This window comes from Macaca thibetana, chromosome 9 (assembly GCF_024542745.1).
Source record: "Macaca thibetana thibetana isolate TM-01 chromosome 9, ASM2454274v1, whole genome shotgun sequence".
NCBI lineage: Eukaryota > Metazoa > Chordata > Mammalia > Primates > Cercopithecidae > Macaca > Macaca thibetana.
Genome location: NC_065586.1, coordinates 18,283,594 through 18,297,362, shown reverse-complemented (window position 1 = coordinate 18,297,362; position 13,769 = coordinate 18,283,594). Strand labels below are relative to the sequence as shown.

The 13,769-nt window shown below is 40.2% G+C and overlaps 1 protein-coding gene across 10 annotated transcripts in view; it reads right to left on the bottom strand.

Annotated features, from left to right (window-relative positions):
• The window catches only part of CACNB2 (calcium voltage-gated channel auxiliary subunit beta 2), a 404,413-nt gene that overhangs the window by 194,525 nt on the left and 196,119 nt on the right, over window positions 1-13,769 (bottom strand). Inside the window, exon 1 of one of the 10 annotated variants that reach the window (XM_050804653.1) lies at window positions 11,038-11,687. The exons of the other annotated variants lie outside the window; for them this stretch is intronic. Coding sequence (XP_050660610.1) covers window positions 11,038-11,088 — 51 coding nt within the window. The 5' untranslated portion in view covers window positions 11,089-11,687. Of the gene's footprint in view, window positions 1-11,037; window positions 11,688-13,769 lie in introns of those variants that run through there. 10 annotated transcript variants of the gene reach the window in all.

The following is a 13,769-nucleotide window of genomic DNA, read 5'->3' as shown; positions in this document are numbered from 1 at the left end:
GAACTGATCTGGTTTATTATGTTGAACTCAATTCATTCTTTCCTTTCGTTCCAGATTAAGGGCAGAGAGGAAATTATGCAAATACGCTGGGTTGGAAATTATTTCTCTCGGCTTGTACAGACCATCTGGTTTTCCGTGGTAGAGTGAAAAAGGCAGAAAATGGTAACAATAGAATAACACGTGTTTCCAACAAAATCCTGAAGAATGCTTTGAAATTTCTGGATGTAGCAAGTCATTTTCCAGTTCATCATCTTACCCAATTAAAAAATATAGGTAGAGGAATGTAAAGAGACAGTAATCATTGTATATCGCAGATCACTGAATATGTTATATATAGCAGAATCAGAAAAGATCTCTAGCACAGTCCAATTTCCCCAAGCACCTTCTTTCTTGCCTTATGAGACTTTATCACAGAATTAATTGTCTTCTCATCTGTAATACAACAAGATGACGGGATACAGAATATATCTAGTTCTAAACCTATATTTGCAAAAGAAACATATTTTAAAGATCCCAAGAAAGCCTGATGAGAAATCTGGTTATAAGCACACATTTTAGCAAAAAAAAAAAAAAAAAAAAAAAAAAAAAAAAGAAAAAGAAAGGGTGGTCTTTAGAAACATATTTACTTTGTTTTTATACACATTCCCTTGTGGGAATGACTGCATGCTATTGCTTTTCTGAAAAACTAGCTGGCATATAATAAGAAAAAAGCAGCTCATTAAAAAAAATTCTAATCGATCCTCCTAGAAGACTGAAAACTCTGTTAACAAAAGTTACTTGTTTAGAGAAGATTAAACACGGGTTTTAACTGTGATGGGAGGATGGCTTGAGCTCAGGAGTACCAGGCTACAGTGAACTATGACTGTACTCCATTGCACTCCAGCATGGATGACAGAGCGAGACCCTGTCTCAAAAACCACCACCACCACCAAACGACCAAACAAAAAGTGGTTTTTAAAACACAAGTTAATTTTAAGATGATCTTGGTATCAGACCCATGGGGTGATTTTCATTAACCCTGCCTAGGAAATAAACAGCTGGCCTTTTGTTCTGCTGCGTAAAGGCCTGCCCGGCCTGGTGGACTCCTGGAGGGCTGACGGGCAATCTCACCTCCTGCTACAGGACCCGCAGGGCTCAAGGTGAAGGAGATGCCCCTGGGTGAAGATTCAGGGAACCTAAAGCCCTACTCCTAAAGGAACGCCGGCTGCTCTAGCAGCTGGGGCCATAAGAAAGAGCAGTCACCAGAGGCAAAACAAACAAAAACAACAAGGAAGCACAGGCAGTGCTGCGTGTGCTACGTGCAGGGAAGACGCTGCCCTTTTGCTTCCAATTCCTGCTTTTGCCACTGACACCTGTGGTTCCCCATGCTAGTGACAAACTTGACTGTGCTGTGATTCTTCATCTGCCAACTAGAGATGATCATGTGTCTATTTCACTGGGTTGTTATGAGTATTATTATTTTATTATTTAAAAAATTTTTTTTCAGACTGAGCTTCGCTCTTGTTGCCCAGGCTGGAGTGCAATGGTGCGATCTCAACTCACTGCAACCTCCAACTCCCGGGTTCAAGCGATTCTCCTGCCTCACCCTCCTGAGTAGCTGGGATTAACAGGTACCTGCCACCACGCCTGGCTAATTTTTTGTATTTTTAGTAGAGACAGGGTTTCACCACGTTGGCCAGACTGTCTCAAACTCCTGACCTCTGTGATCCACCCACCTTGGCCTCCCAAAATGCTGGGATTACAGGCATGAGCCATCGTGCCCAGTTGTTATGGAATTAAAAAATAATAATAGATATAAAGCATTTGGCCTCATGCAACATACATGCGCAATACAGGTGGGTTTTTATTAAATTGCATTTTAAGCATTGTGACAAAATATGCATACCATACAATTTACCATTTGAGCCAATTTTAAGCATACAGTTCAACGGCATTGAATACATTCACATTATTGGGTAGCCATCACCATCTTCTATCTCCAGGACCTTTTATTTTTTATTTTTTAAATCATCCCCAGCTGAAAGTCTATCCCCCATTAGACACTAACTCCCCACTCTCCTCTTCTCCCAACTCCTGGCAACCACCATTCTAGACTCTGTCTCCGTTAGTCTATTCTAGGTCCCTCATATAAGTGGGGTCATTCCGTATTTGTCCCCCTTGTGTCTGGCTCATCTCACCTAGCAGATTGTCGTCAACTTTAATAGCATTTTGAATGCCAGGTTTATGCTGCTGGAATGGCAAGTGGTCCCAGAGAAGTCAGGCAAACTCAGTTGTGGAAATTAAATCAATATACATTTTCTTAGCCTAAAAGCAGATACCGCATCAACAATTGGACCCATTATTCTTCACACATGCTGTGTGTGACCATTAACTTTGGTCACTGTAGTATGCTGGAGCTCCGGGAAAACGGTTATTTTTAGGTCTCTTTAAACAAACGAGTTTCAACAACATTTTCACCAATTAGTTGTTCCAGCCACAGCATCACATCCTTCAAAAGTCATACAGAAGCAGTCAAGTGGAGGCTGTATGGGGAACTCTGAATCTTATACACCTCCTGCAATGTCCTGTGAATGTCCACCCTTCATATAAAATACAAAGAAGTGAAGAAAGGCTGAGGTCTGTTTGTTCTGTCTGCTGGGTCTCATTCTGTCACTCGGGTTGAAGTGCAGAAGCACGACCACAGCTCACTGTAGCCTCAACGTCGGGGGCTCAAGTGATCTCTCACCTCAGCCTCCCAAAGAGCTGGGATCACGGGCACACACCACCACATGTGGCTAATTTTTAAAAAATATTTATAGAGACAGGGTCTCATACGTTGCCCAGGCTGGTCTCAAACTCTTGAGCTCAAACAATCTTCTCGCCTTGGCCTCCCAAAGTGCTAGGATTAGAGGCATCAGCCATCTTGCCTGGCCTAGTTCTGAGGTCTCTTTAAAATATAAACTTTTTATCTGGGCTCGGTGGCTCACGCCTGTAATCTCAGCACTTTGGGAGGCCAAGGCGGGTGGAACACCTGAGGTCAGGAATTCCAGACCAGCCTGGCCAACCTGGCGAAACACCATCTCTACTAAAAACACAAAAATAACTGGGCATGGTGGTGCACACCTGTAGTTCCAGCTACTCGGGAGGCTGAGGCAGGAGAATCAGGAGGTGGAGTTTGCAGGGAGCCGAGATCAGCCACTGCACTCTAGCCTGGGTGACAGAGCAAGACTCTGTCTCAAACAAACGATCCATCTATCTATCTATCCATCCATCCATCCATCCATTCATCTTTTTTCTGAGTTCAAATTTAGCCCATCTAACCACCTTGGGCCTCTGTATTCTAGCTACAGTGCCAAACATATATATCTTAATTAAATCATTTTATAGAGACAGTTGACAAAATTATTCTCTAATTGTTGTCATTCAATAATTATACTAAATTGAACTGAATTCCACAATTTCCAAATTTTCAACTGATCTTTTACCCTGAGAGTTCTTTAAATATTTATGTCTATAATACAGAAATTTATGATTCCTCAAAATGTACATGGTTGCAAACGTGTTTTTATCTTGCTATGTTATCCAAGTAAGTGGCAATTTCCTCAACAGAGGCTACATTTAACTTCACCTAGATAGTACTCAACACGTATCACATGTGAGCCATTAACATTTTGGGCAATATCATGAGGCTCTCCTTTTTTCTATATTGTTATATTTGGGTGGATATACGCGTTTTTTTTTAAAGAATGCCTAGATATCAAATCAGCATTAATTATTCACAGTCCACTGTGAAAGACTTGGAAGCTGAGCTGTGCATGATGTTCAAAACCTTCTGATGTGGAATTTAGCCTTGAAAAATTCCTTTCAAGTGTTTACATTGACCATTAAATCTGATTAAGTGAAGTCACAAAAATAGCCATCAACCCGGATCCAACAGGAAGGAGCTCAGGCTCATCAGGTTTCGCCTTGCAGAAATACCTGTGTTGTTAGAAACGTGGTCTCAAGATTGAAGGTACATTCCTTAAGTAATTACTCGGGCTTCAAAGTAAAGACAAAACTAGAAACAGCTATTCTCAGATGCTTTAAGGATACTGCATTACTGTCATAGGCTTTTACAGCCTCCCAGAGCAGTGGAGAGATAAGAATTAATTGCCTTCATTGTATAGGAGGAAAAAAAAAAAAAAAAAAGCCTAGAGATGTTAATCAACTTGCTCAAAAACTAAGGAGCCAGTGCTAGAATTAAGAATAAAATCTTGGCTGGGTAAAGTGGCTCAAGCCTATAATCACAGCACTTTGGGAGGCCGAGGCGCGTGGATTGCCTGAGCTCAGGAGTTCGCGACCAGCCTGGGCAACACAGTCTCTACTAAAAAAAAAAAAAAAAACTAGCCGGGTGTGGCGGCATGTGCCTGTAGTCCCAGCTACTCAGGAGACTGAGGCAGGAGAATTGCTTGCACCCAGGCACAGAGGTTGCATGAGCCAAGATCTCATCACGGCACTCCAACCTGCCAGCCTGGGCGACAGAGTGAAACTCCATCTCAAAAAAAAAAAAAAAGAATAAAATCTTGTTCTTGTCCTTTCAGTGCAGTCAGATATGTCCATTCTATCATGTTTTCAAATCAAAGCCTGTTTCTTCTATTAAGAAGATTAGGAGGCACAGAATGGTATGAAACTGACTTTGTGGAGAGGGCGCTTTTATCAATGAGTATGGCCCCTTCTGACTGATGGCGGCAGGTCTGTTTTGTGTGTTGGTAGCACAGTTAAAGATCTTAGATGTGATTTCATGGGTCAGGTTTTTCTCTTCTCTGATGTCCAAAAAGCCACTAACAAGCCAGGTGCAGTGACTCATGCCTGTAATCCCAGCACTTTGGAAGACCAAGGCAGGTGGATCACTTGAGCTCAGGAGTTTGAGACCAGCCTGGGTAACAAAGTGAAACCTTGTCTCTACAAAGAATACAAAAATTAGCCGGGCGTGGTGGCACACGCCTGTAGTCCCAGCTACTTGGGAGGCTGAGGTGGGATGATGGTTTGAGCCTGGGAGGCGGAGGTTGCAGTGTGCTGAGATCGTATCACTGCACTCCAGCCTGGGCAACAGAGTGAGACCCTGTCCCTCCCCCAGCTCCCCCGCCGACTCCCCCCAAAAAGCCACTAACATTAACAAAGCTAGGTAACTGAACAAAGGTTTAAGGAAAAGTGACAACTATTTGTGAGTTAACAAATGACACGATATTACATTAAGATCAAACTGCTAGCAGATCCCTTAGCAAAAAACCATGTACAAAGTTGCAGTTCTGGCTGGTCTCAGTGGCTTACACCTATAATCCCAGCACTTTGGGAAGCTGAGGCAGGCGGAACTTGAGATCAGGAGTTTGAGACCAGCCTGGCCAACATGGTGAAACCCCATCTCTACTAAAAATACAAAAATTAGCCAGGCGTGGTGGCACGCACCCGTAGTCCCAGCTACTCAGGAGGCTGAGGCAGGAGAATTGCTCCAACCCGGGAGGCGGAGGTTGCAGTGAGCCAAGATCATGCCACTGCATTCCAGCCTGGGTGACAGAGTAAGACTCCATCTCAAAAAAATAAAAGAAAGTTCCAGTTCTCCAACTCTTAAGAGGAGAGTGGAAGATCTCTGAATGACCACTGGAGGGGGAGCCCTGCAGGAAGCTACAAAGGCAGTGTCCCTGCCAGGCCCTGCCAGCCCTGAATCAACAGAAACGTGATGGTATGTTGGCTTGTGCTGTCCCTGACAATGTAAAATCTATGAACAGAAAGGTGAGACAGAATTCACTTTTCATATGAAGCGTTCTTCGGTCAGCTGTGCCCTTTTCCTTATTCTACGCAATGGTTATTAGCTCTCTGTCAAAAATAAGTGAGATGTCTGAATAAAGTCAAAAGGTTTTTGCTCCATATTCCGAAACTGAGGTTTAAACTTGTGACTCGTCTATCTGTTGATTTCTAATTACACGAATACTCTATTTCCTCATGCTAGCCTCTAGAGATATCAGTAGGGTATTACAATATAAATGTAAGATAAATTTATATGAAAGACAGTATTTTGATAGCATAGTATTGGATAGGGGAAAAACTATTCCACAGTTAATTCTGTAAGGAGCTACTCATTTTTTGTTTGTTTTAGGGAGCAGAGCATGTTTAATAGGGAAGAAAGAAGGAAGAAGCTCCCCCCATACAGAGACAGAGGGAGGGGAGTTCCAAGGCGAGAGACGGAAAGCCTGTTAATATCTAACAAATAAGGCCGGGCGCGGTGGCCCAAGCCTGTAATCCCAGCACTTTGGGAGGCCGAGACGGGCGGATCATGAGGTCAGGAGATCGAGACCATCCTGGCTAACACAATGAAACCCCGTCTCCACTAAAAATACAAAAAAATTAGCCGGGCGTGGTGGCAGCGCCTGTAGTCCCAGCTACTCGGGAGGCTGAGGCAGGAGAATGGCGGGAACCCGGGAGGCGGAGCTTGCAGTGAGCTGAGATCGCGCCACTGCACTCCAGCCTGGGCAACAGAGCGAGACTCCGCCTCAAAAAAAAAAAAAAAAAAAAAAAAAAACAAAAAACAAAAACCTTTTAATCTAAATACAGGAAGCCTAATGAAACAATTTGCATAGAAATACAAAGAATATGTAAATATTCACCTTCAGTAATAATCCACTAAACAAATTAAAACAATGCTGTATAAGTATTTACATGAGAAGCAATCATTAATACCTAATGCTGCATACATTGTGATAAAATTAGTATATGAATAATGTTGGCATTGTCCACTGGTAGAATTATCAAAGGCATAGCCAGAGACTTGTAAGAACATTCAAACCCACTCACTGTACAAATAATTCCATATCTGATGATTTATCTCAAATAAGTTATTTAATGGAGCTGAAAACCATATGTTCAAATTTGTTATTATAGACTTATCTATAAAAACAAAATTATAAAATCAATTCAAAAGTCCAACAATAAATGGCCATTTTATTGGACAATCAATGGCAGATCTGCACAATGTTATATTATGCTGATTAAACAGTGATCTCAAAATAAGGTTGAAGGAAAAAAGGCAGAACCCACAGTTGTCTGAACACTACAGTTGCAACTATAAAACTGTATGTATGCTTGTAGAATACATACTATACAAACTATAAAACTATGTATGCTTGTAGAAAAGAACTGTAGTCCAATATGCCAGCATAACAATATCTGACCACAGCATGGTGAGACTGTGGGGTATTCCTACACCCACATTCTTTTAATATTTCTTCTGTTTTATTTTATTTTGAGATGGAGTTTTTGCCCAGGTTGTTGTTGTTACAGGCATGAGCCACTGCACCTGGCCTATTTCTTCTATTTTTAGTAGTAAAAAACTTTAATTACTTTGAAGGATAAAGCTCTCTTTCACGCCTGTAATCCCAGCACTTTGGGAGGCCGGGGCGGGTGGTTCACCTGAGGTCAGGAGTTCAAGACCAGCCTGACCAACATGGTGAAACCCCGTCTCTACTAAAAATCCAAAAAAATTAGCTGGCGGTGGTGCCGCACACCTGTAATCCCAGCTACTTGGGAGGCTGAGGCAGGAGAAATACTTGAATCCAGGTGGTGGAGGCTGCAGTGAGCTGAGGTCACGCCACTGCACTTCAACCTGGGCGACAGAGTGAGGCTCCATTTAAAAAAAAAAAAAAAAGTTTTGTCAATTTCAATAATGAAAATAACTGGAAATCTCGATTGCGACTGCACAAAATGACTGTTTCCACAGACTGATCGTTTTATGGGGCAACGTACAATCAAACAGGATGGCACCTCTTGATGCTGGAGCCAGCATCTCCATGTACATACATTAGCCACCAGGCCTTATGAACATTATACTTACATTTAAATACAAATTATCTGAAGAGTGATGTAGAAGCCTGAAGCCTTAGATCATTATTTGTCACATGCTAACTTTCTCTCTCTCTCTCTCTTTTTTTTTTTTTTTGATAAATGCTTGAGCAATATAAAAGTAAAGAGGGAGAAAAAATAATCAACCCAAAATTACTAGCCTTCTTAGAATACTTAATCACCATCATCTTACTTGTTCTCTCAGGCTTACGTCCATTCAGGATTTATTTATTTATTTATTTATTACCACTTAGGAGTTGAGGACCACTTTGAGAACCGACAGAAGCTAGAAAATGTTCACATATGCAGAGACTGAAATATTTGCACACAGTTTTAGAGCATCTATATTTGCTTTCTCCTCCCAGCCCTCTGAGAGCTGACCCACAGGTCTCCAATTAAGAGTCACACTTCACAAGGGTGACATTTAATCCCTCCCCGTCCTCCAATATGCAAATAAAAAATCACTTTCCTTTGCTGCCTATCGGAAATATCATAGTTTGGGATTTCAGAGCTAAGTTCTTTCATTCCTAGCCACTGCAGAAAATACAGGAAGGCATACACCTTCCCTTAATAACTCTAGGAACTATGTTAAGCCATCTATCTACTTATATTCTATGTATGTACTCTGATCTTTAAAAAAATTCTCACAAATATCTTGAAACACAGCTATTATTATTCCTAATTTTACAGATGATGAAACTGAGGCTCAGAGAAGACAAAATCTGCCAGATCACACCATTATTTAGGAGATGGTTTAGTATTCAATGTCAAGTCTGACTAGATCCAAATACTTGGCTCTTACCCACAGTCAGAAAAAACAAAAATGATGGGTAATAATAATAATAATAATAACCTGCCCAAATCAGAGAGATCATTGTTATCTGGAGGAAGGGAAGAAAGAATAGAGAAGAAGTGACCATCTGGGTCTAAGAATAATGGCACTCAATTGCAGTTATTAAAGATACTATGTTCAAGAAATTTACAATGCAACAATACCAGGATTCATAAATAAATTGCGCACTTAAAGCTAGTAAGACTGATCTATATATATTCGCCTTTGGCAGTAGAAAGTAATTACACCAAATTGCATTGGTTTATCGATTTCATTTTAATGCACAATGAGAATTAAATGGGTAATTTCTAAATGTGTTTTCTGCATTTGGGGTTTGGAATGGCATTAGAAGGTACTGAAATAAACTGAAACTGATATAAAAACTGAAATCATACTTGGGATTAGAACAAAAATAAAGACCACACAGTTTATTCAGCATTCTAAAAACCTATCCCACAATGCACAGGCACACATAAATATACATATATAAATATACATATGTATAATTTTAAAAATTCTCTCCATTTATATTCTTGTCCAAACTTGAAAGAAGCATTTCTGTCATTATTGGAGAACTTTGAGAAAGACTGAATTTAAAGTGTTGAATGGTTACAGAATAAAAACTTTATAAAGAGTTATTTTAAACTTTAACCATTCAAAAATCCAAAAATCCATGTATTTATAAGCCCTATTCAAGCATAGTTATTAGTTAAAATGAGAAGTGGCCAGGCCATAGGAAACAAAAAGTCTATTTTTAGGGAAGAAGTAATTTAAAAGAATAAACATCCCTGTGCAGATTCCCCATAATACTTAAAGACAGGTCTAAAATTAATTGTAGGATAAATTATTCAGGTGATTATTATTATTTTTGTAGACACGGCTCTTGCTATGCTGCCCAGGCTGGTCTCTAGCTTCTGGCCTCAAGCCATCCTCCCATCTCGGCCTCCCAAACTTTTGGGATTACAGGTGTGAGCCACCATACCTGGCCTTGTGACTATTTAAAATCATACGCATTGCCATTCTTATTAAATAACTGTGACATAATTGTGATCAGTTTTGTTGCTGAAAATATTCAAAATGGCCAATGGAATGTATTTGGCCATTTGCATTTTAGGTTATACATGTTTTTGTAATTCATAGAATTCCTCTGCAGGAAAAATATAGCAGTTATTTCATGTTTGTTAATATTCTTAAAAAGCAAGCAAGTTTACAGGAAGTAATTCCAGATGTACTCAAACAGGTATTGAATAATTTATAAATTGGATGTGAATAGCATTTGATAAGTGGGTGGGACGTATCTAATGCCCAGAAATCGTTGATAATTAGTATATACATTGCCAGCCATGTCAGAACCTAAATAAATAGAATTGTTGCATATAATACTTAATGAGGGCCAACTCAGGAAGTCAAATTCTGTATCTTCATAAAACTTAAAGTGAAATCTAATAAAAGAATCATCAAAATCACATAGATTAAGCAAAGTATCTCAGTTTCCAGTTTTATACAATACAACACAGAAGAAATGACCACAAAGGTATTTCCTAGCAAGTATTTTTTTTTCTCTATTATACTAAATTTAGTATAGTTTGGAACAATTAGAAACAAAAGAAGTACTTAAAATAATGTTTAGACAAATTAAAATGGTATTTTCATGTCCTATTAGCACAAATATTTCTAACTTCATGATTTTTCTTTTTACAGGCTCTGGTTTAGTTTTAGGTTCAGGATTCTTCTGTGCGTGTTTTCATCCTTTCCTAAAAAGGCACCAATAAATAATAATATGGTCTTTTCTTTAAAAGTTCTAAACCAAATCCGAAGACCCAGTCAGTCAGTCCTCGTGTGGCAAAGCTTTATGTTTAAGTATTTTAAACTTTAGACTCTCGTGTTTGTATTTTATTAAATTCAAAATTTCTAAAGTGACGAAGAATAAAAAAATCTTAATTTGCAGCAACACAGCAAGTCAGACCATCGTGATTTACACAGAAAAGTCTCAGACACACAAACAGTTCAGTGGCTAGGCTGTCAGAATGATACTCAAGACAAGTGCTGGTCTATAGCTGGAAAAAGCATTTCCATTTTCCACTAAATTTGTCTGCACCTGGACTCTCTCTCCAAGCTACTAAATGAAGCTCAGTAAGGTACAGTTTAAAACCAGAGTTCCAGTTTCACTTGCTTAAATCACCACAGCATTAAAGTAATAACACTGTGAATGGCAACATTTCTGGCAAGATAAGAAAGTCTAAAAAGTTAAGTAACTAATATGATTTTAGCTCAAGCTCAGCAACAGTTCTATGCATTCCTGTTTTCTTTAAACCACACCGTGCATCTGGCCGGCTTCTCTCCCGTATGCTTACCCCAGGAATAATGTATTTAGTTTGAGGAGCTATAAGGCGTCTGTCAAGCATGCTAGACCAATTCCAAGTGCGCCCAGCACTCCAGCAGGAATTTTCTTCACAGGAGCAAAAATTCAGGACTAGCTAAAGGCAGCCAAGTCTTGCTTTGCTGAACAGCATAGCAACTGCTTTCCTTCTTCTTGCTGGCTTGGGGTGTGTAGTATTAGTTAGTGTGACTTTCTAAAGTTCGTTGGATCACAACAGCTTTCTGTTCCAGAACCACTTAGGCAGAGCAGAGGAGCTCATCAAAGTCAATGAACAAACGCAAGTGGGAGGGTCTTATACTCTTCTGAATTACGTCAGCTGGCTTGGAAGACGGACGGACGCCTGCAAACTTGTCAAAGTAGAGTAACACTTCATTAGTATCAGATGCGACAGGTCCCTCGGGGCAGCCAGGACTCCAGCCCTGCTTGAGAATCCTTTCTTCAGAACAGAACAATAGGTTGCATAACTGGATAAGCTGTTGGCATTCAAAGAAACTACTGCCCTGAAAAAGTCTGGAATAATAGTAAAACTATTTTTCTACTCCCACTCACTGAAGAAATATTTTCTCTTTTGCACACAAGAAAGTGATCTTTTTTTTATCGCCTTTCAAGTTCTCAGTGTGTATGGAAAATCTAATTTTTTTCACAGTCAAATGAGTATCACTTGGAGATATTTACTTTTTTAAATTAAAAGCTTATTTATATTAAAAGACAGCATTAAAAGTTGAAATAATAAACACAATATTCTGAGAGCATGCTTGCAACACACACACACACACACACACACACACACACACACACACACACACACACACGGGTATTACTATCCAGGAAACAGAACTCCTATAAATCAAAAGACTCACAACTAAAAGAAAATGGAAAACAAGACATGAATAGATAAATCATAGGAGATAAAATTCTAGTGGTCAATAAACGGGACTTCCTTTCTAATCAGGAAATACAAACTGAAATCACAGTTTACCATTTTGCATCCATCATGGTGGAAATATTTTTTACAAACCTGAAAATCTCAGATCTTGGTGAAAATGTCAAGAAGGGGATGGCAAGCTATGGCCCACAGTCAAACTCAGCCAGCCACCTGTTTTGTATAACCTGCAAGCTAAGAATGTGTTTTACATTTTTTAATTACTAGGGGGGGGAAAAAAAAACCAGAATGGTATTTTGTGGCACATGACAATTACATGAAATTCAAATCAATGTTCTTAAATAAAGGTTTATTGGAACATATGGGCTTGTTGGTTTATGTATGCTCCATGGCTGTTTTTGTGCTACAAGAGCAGTCATTGCAACAGTGACCATGTAACTCACAAAGCCTTAAATATTTCCTACGTGGCCCTTTACAGAAAAGGTTCATAAGCCTGTGATGCAGAGCAACTAGACTTTCACATTCTGTTGGTGGGAGTATACCTTATTTATTTATTTAGAGATGGAGTCTTGCTCTGTTGCCCAGGCTGGAGTGCAGTGGCACGATCTCGGCTCATTGCAACCTCTGCCTCTCCGGTTCAAGCGATTCTCCTGCCTCAGCCTCTTGAGTAGCTGGGATTACAGGTGAGTGCCACCAAGCCTGGCTAATTTTTGTCTTTTTAGTAGATATGGGGGTTCAGCATGTTGGCCAGACTGTCTTGAACTCCTGACCTCAAGTGATCTGCCCGCCTTGGCCTCCCAAAGTGCTGGGATTACAGGCATGAGCCACTGTGCCCAGCCTGCTGGTGGGAGTATAAACTGGAACAGTCACATTAGATATTTAGCAGGATATAATGAAACTGTTGATGCCCAAGTACTTAGACCCAGGGATACCCTCACATGAGTACATAGGGAGGTACATGAACGAAATGTCCTTAGCTACACTGAGGGGCTGTAGTAAAAAACAGGAAACAGGCTGGGCGTGGTGGCTCACGCCGATAATTCCAGCACTTTGGGAAGCCGAGGTGGGAGGATCATTTGAGCCCAGGAGTTTGAAACCAGCCTGGACAACAAAGGAAGACACCATCTCTGCAAAAAAATTTTAAAGTTAGCTAGGCATGGTGGCATGTGCCTGTGGTCCCAGCTACTCGGGAGGCTGAGTTGGGAGGATCATTTGAACCTGGGAGGGAGAGGCTGCAATGAGCTATGATCATACCACTGCACTCCAGTCTGGGTGGAGTGAGACCCTGTTTCAAAAAAAAAAAAAAAAAGAAGGAAAGAAGGAAAGAAGGAAGGAAGGAAGGATGGAAGGAAGGAAGGAAGGAAGGAAAGAAGGAAGGAGAGAGAGGAAGAAAGAGAGGAAGAGAGGAAGAAAAAACCTAGATGCATATCAACAGAAAAGTGGATAAAATTTTGGATACTATTCAGTAGTGAAAGTGAATGGTCCGGAAGTTACCTACTTGAGTAAATCCCTACAAACACAATGTTGATAGAAACAGTAAGTTTGGGAACTGTAAGGTACCTTAAGAACCTGTGTGTACAAGGGTTCCCTTTTCTCCACGCCCTCACCAACACTTGTTATCTCTTGTCCTTTGGATCGCAGCCATCCTAACAAGACTAAACTAGTATTTCATTGTGATTTTGACTTGCATTTCCCTGATGATTAGTGACGTTGACACTTTTACATATATTTGTTGGCCAGAGTGTTATGTCTTCTTTGGAGAAATGTCCATTTAGGTCCTTTGTATATTTTAGAATCAGGTTATGTCTTTTTTCCATTCTGTG